This window comes from Sinocyclocheilus grahami, unplaced genomic scaffold, assembly GCF_001515645.1.
Source record: "Sinocyclocheilus grahami isolate Dianchi unplaced genomic scaffold, SAMN03320097.WGS_v1.1 scaffold2072.1, whole genome shotgun sequence".
In the NCBI taxonomy this organism is placed as follows: Eukaryota; Metazoa; Chordata; class Actinopteri; order Cypriniformes; family Cyprinidae; genus Sinocyclocheilus; species Sinocyclocheilus grahami.
This window is the reverse complement of record NW_015507251.1, coordinates 63,805-67,005: the sequence shown is the minus strand read 5'-3', so window position 1 is coordinate 67,005 and position 3,201 is coordinate 63,805. Positions and strand designations below refer to the sequence as shown.

General features: G+C 34.1%; 1 protein-coding gene and 1 long non-coding RNA gene across 2 annotated transcripts in view; both read right to left on the bottom strand.

The window, feature by feature from the left end:
• Positions 1-2,609, bottom strand: part of LOC107573940 (uncharacterized) — a 7,409-nt gene extending 4,800 nt beyond the window's left edge. The window contains exons 1-2 of the long non-coding RNA XR_001607597.1: positions 2,529-2,609; positions 2,240-2,304 (exon numbers count right to left, since the gene is read on the bottom strand). This is a non-coding gene — a long non-coding RNA (uncharacterized lncRNA). The remainder of the gene's footprint in view (positions 1-2,239; positions 2,305-2,528) is intronic.
• The window catches only part of ass1 (argininosuccinate synthase 1), a 33,147-nt gene that overhangs the window by 9,673 nt on the left and 20,273 nt on the right, over positions 1-3,201 (bottom strand). Inside the window, exons 12-13 of the mRNA XM_016260400.1 lie at positions 2,529-2,613; positions 2,240-2,304 (exon numbers count right to left, since the gene is read on the bottom strand). Of these exons, the coding sequence (XP_016115886.1) occupies positions 2,240-2,304; positions 2,529-2,613 (150 nt within the window). The remainder of the gene's footprint in view (positions 1-2,239; positions 2,305-2,528; positions 2,614-3,201) is intronic.

The window sequence follows — 3,201 nt, the reverse complement described above, 5'->3', positions numbered from 1 at the left end:
ACACACATTCACACATTCACAAACACTCACACACACACCAGCACCTGATTTAAAGAGCTTAATAACTCAAGCCTGAGGCCGCGACACGACACATGCCTTTTTCACCAAAACTATTACACACATCTGTGTTCATTGAAATAAGCTGAAATCATTAGTTGAAAAACTTAGACTAAATAAAAATGTGAAAAGTTGTATTGGCAGCTAAAAAGCTGAAGCACTAAAATGACTAGAAATAAAACTAAAATAGAATAAACCTAAATAATAATATTTTAAAAATTAAAAAATAACAAATTAAAGCTAATTCAAAATATGAATAAAAACTATAGTAGTATATAATAATACTAAACACTATTCCCACATTAATATACGCTGCCTTAAATCATGATTTTAACTATTTCACTACATGGTGATTTTTCAAAAAGTAAAATCGACTTCATTTGTAAATATTAGCAGATTTTGATCAAGACAAAGAAATAAAAGCTAAATAATTGTATGAATGGTTTTCTATAATCACACACGTGTATCTTTATAGAAATACCAGCCTTTATAATGTCAACTAAAAACATCATCACCATGACCTCCAGAATATTACAGTTGAATTCGTTTTTATTTTTTACTTTCTTTTTAATTTTTAATAGATAAAATCACGATTTAAGCCTGTGTTAAGAGAGGACCAGTGCTAATTTAATTTTTGGAATAGAAATCTTTTGTAATATAAATATCTTTACTGTCACTTTTGATCAATTTAATGCATCCTTGATGAACATTAATTTCTTTTGATGCTGTAGAGTTATGATAACATTTAGAGAATCAGAAAATGCATGATGAATGCATGAGACGATCAAATAACTCCTGCCTTGTGAACGTGACGGATGAGTTCAGCGGGTTCTGCACTGATTTGTTGTTCTGTCTGAGTGAGCGTGACACGCACAAGCGCTAGTTCACTTCCTTCTGCTGGACCGTGTCACATAAACACAGCCTGTCAGGGTCCGAGAACATCCTAAACGCTGACTTTCAGAAGAATAGGTCTGATCTTCTGTGAACCGTTGGGGAAGACAACCACTCCGGAGACAGTGGAGGAAGACACTTGGCCAATCAGACCCAAACACAATCCAGACACAGCGACTTATTCATCTCAGACGCGGCTCTTCAGAAAGTGTTTGACGAAAGCGAGGAAAAGCTTTCGCCAACATCTGAACAAACATCAAACATCAGTGCAAGCTTCAGCGATGATGATCAGAAATTAAAAGCCATTTCTGCACCATTTCTGCCTTGCAATACTGTGTCAAAGTAAAGAAATTATGACTAAATGATATTCCTGTGCTAATAATCATATTTCCCATGTTACAAAAACGGCATTCTTCCATCTTAGTTATAAAATATTATGATTATATATATATATAACAATTATATATTAAAATGTGTTATAATTTAATATTTATTTTGTTTATAATAACTAATATTCCTACATTGTTATGACATGAATATAATTGTATCATATTTTCTGTATTATATATATATTTTTTACAAAACAATAAATACTAATTATTATATATTAAAATACGTGTATAATGTAATACATAGTTTCTAATTAATTTTGATTAATAATAATTAATATTCCTACATTGTATGACATAGGAGTATAATTATTATAATTTCTGCATTTTTGTTTTTTTATTATCTATTACAAAATTATTTTTTATAAAAATAATTGTATATTAAAAAAGTGTGTCATTTAATACATACGTTATTATTAATAATAATGATAATAATAATACATTAATATTCCTACACTATTATAATAGTAATAAGACAATTTTATAATAATTTCTGTACTTTGAAAAACCATTGCAAGGCAATATTAAAACATGTACACAAACAATCTGTATATTTATACATGTTTTTGTAATGCATTTACATGTATTGACAGGTTTTAGGATAGATATACATGTACAAGAAATATACGCCCAACATTTTACTACACGTACATTAACATACATATTTGTATGGGCTAGATATGTATGCTAATATATGAAATTATTCCAGTTTCTATGTTTTTAGTTCATATGACAATATGTTTCATATATGGACATTTATGGGCACTAGAAACGCCAAGGTCATGGGTTCGATTCCCAGTGAATGCATGAACTGATCAAATGTTTACCTTGAAGGCACTGTAAGTTGCTTTGGATAAAAAATCTGATGAATGCATGACTGTAAAATAAATTGAGATTCGTACCTCTGGACTTCATTCCAATAAAGCGGTTCTCCACGATATCGATTCTCCCCACACCATGCTTTCCACTGAGAAACCAGAGAGTGGGTTATTGATCAATAAATACATACAAATGCACATACACTTACTGTACCAAATGACATTTGTACGTTTACATGGCTGATTATGAATGGATACAAGCTGACGTTTCTGAAACACAAGCTCTGATCAGCTGCTCACTCCTGAAGACATGACTGTAAGTACGGAGTTTGAACTCTAACGAGCTTCATGCACGGCAGCAGGTTCTGCTCACCCGATCTCATTCAGATAGCAGAAGATCTCCAGCGCCGTGTCTCTGGACTTTCCTTCTTTAACATGCGTGACTTTGACTGGAACACCTGAAAGAACCAACATACATCAGTGTGAAGAGGAGAGATGGACGGATGGAAGGATAGATAGACGGATAGAAGGATAGATGGACAGATAGATAGATGAAGATCAGTGTGAAGAGGAGAGACGGACGGATGGAAGGATAGATAGATAGATGAAGATCAGTGTGAAGAGGAGAGATGGACGGATGGACAGATATACAGATAGACGGATAGAAGGATAGATGGATAGATAGATAGATGAAAATCAGTGTGAAGAGGAGAGACGGACGGATGGAAGGATAGATAGATAGATGAAAATCAGTGTGAAGAGGAGAGATAGACGGACGGACGGATGGACAGATGGATGGATGGATGGATGGATGATGGATGGATGGATGGATGGATGATGGATGGATGGATGGACAGATGGCTGGATGGATGGATGAATAGTCAGATGGATGGACAGATAGATGGAGAGATGGACAGATAGATGGATGGATGGATAGATAGTTGAATGGATGGACAGATAGATGGAGAGACGGACAGACAGATGGATGGACAGATAGATGGAGAGACGGATAGATGGATGGATGGACAGATAGATGGAGAGACGGA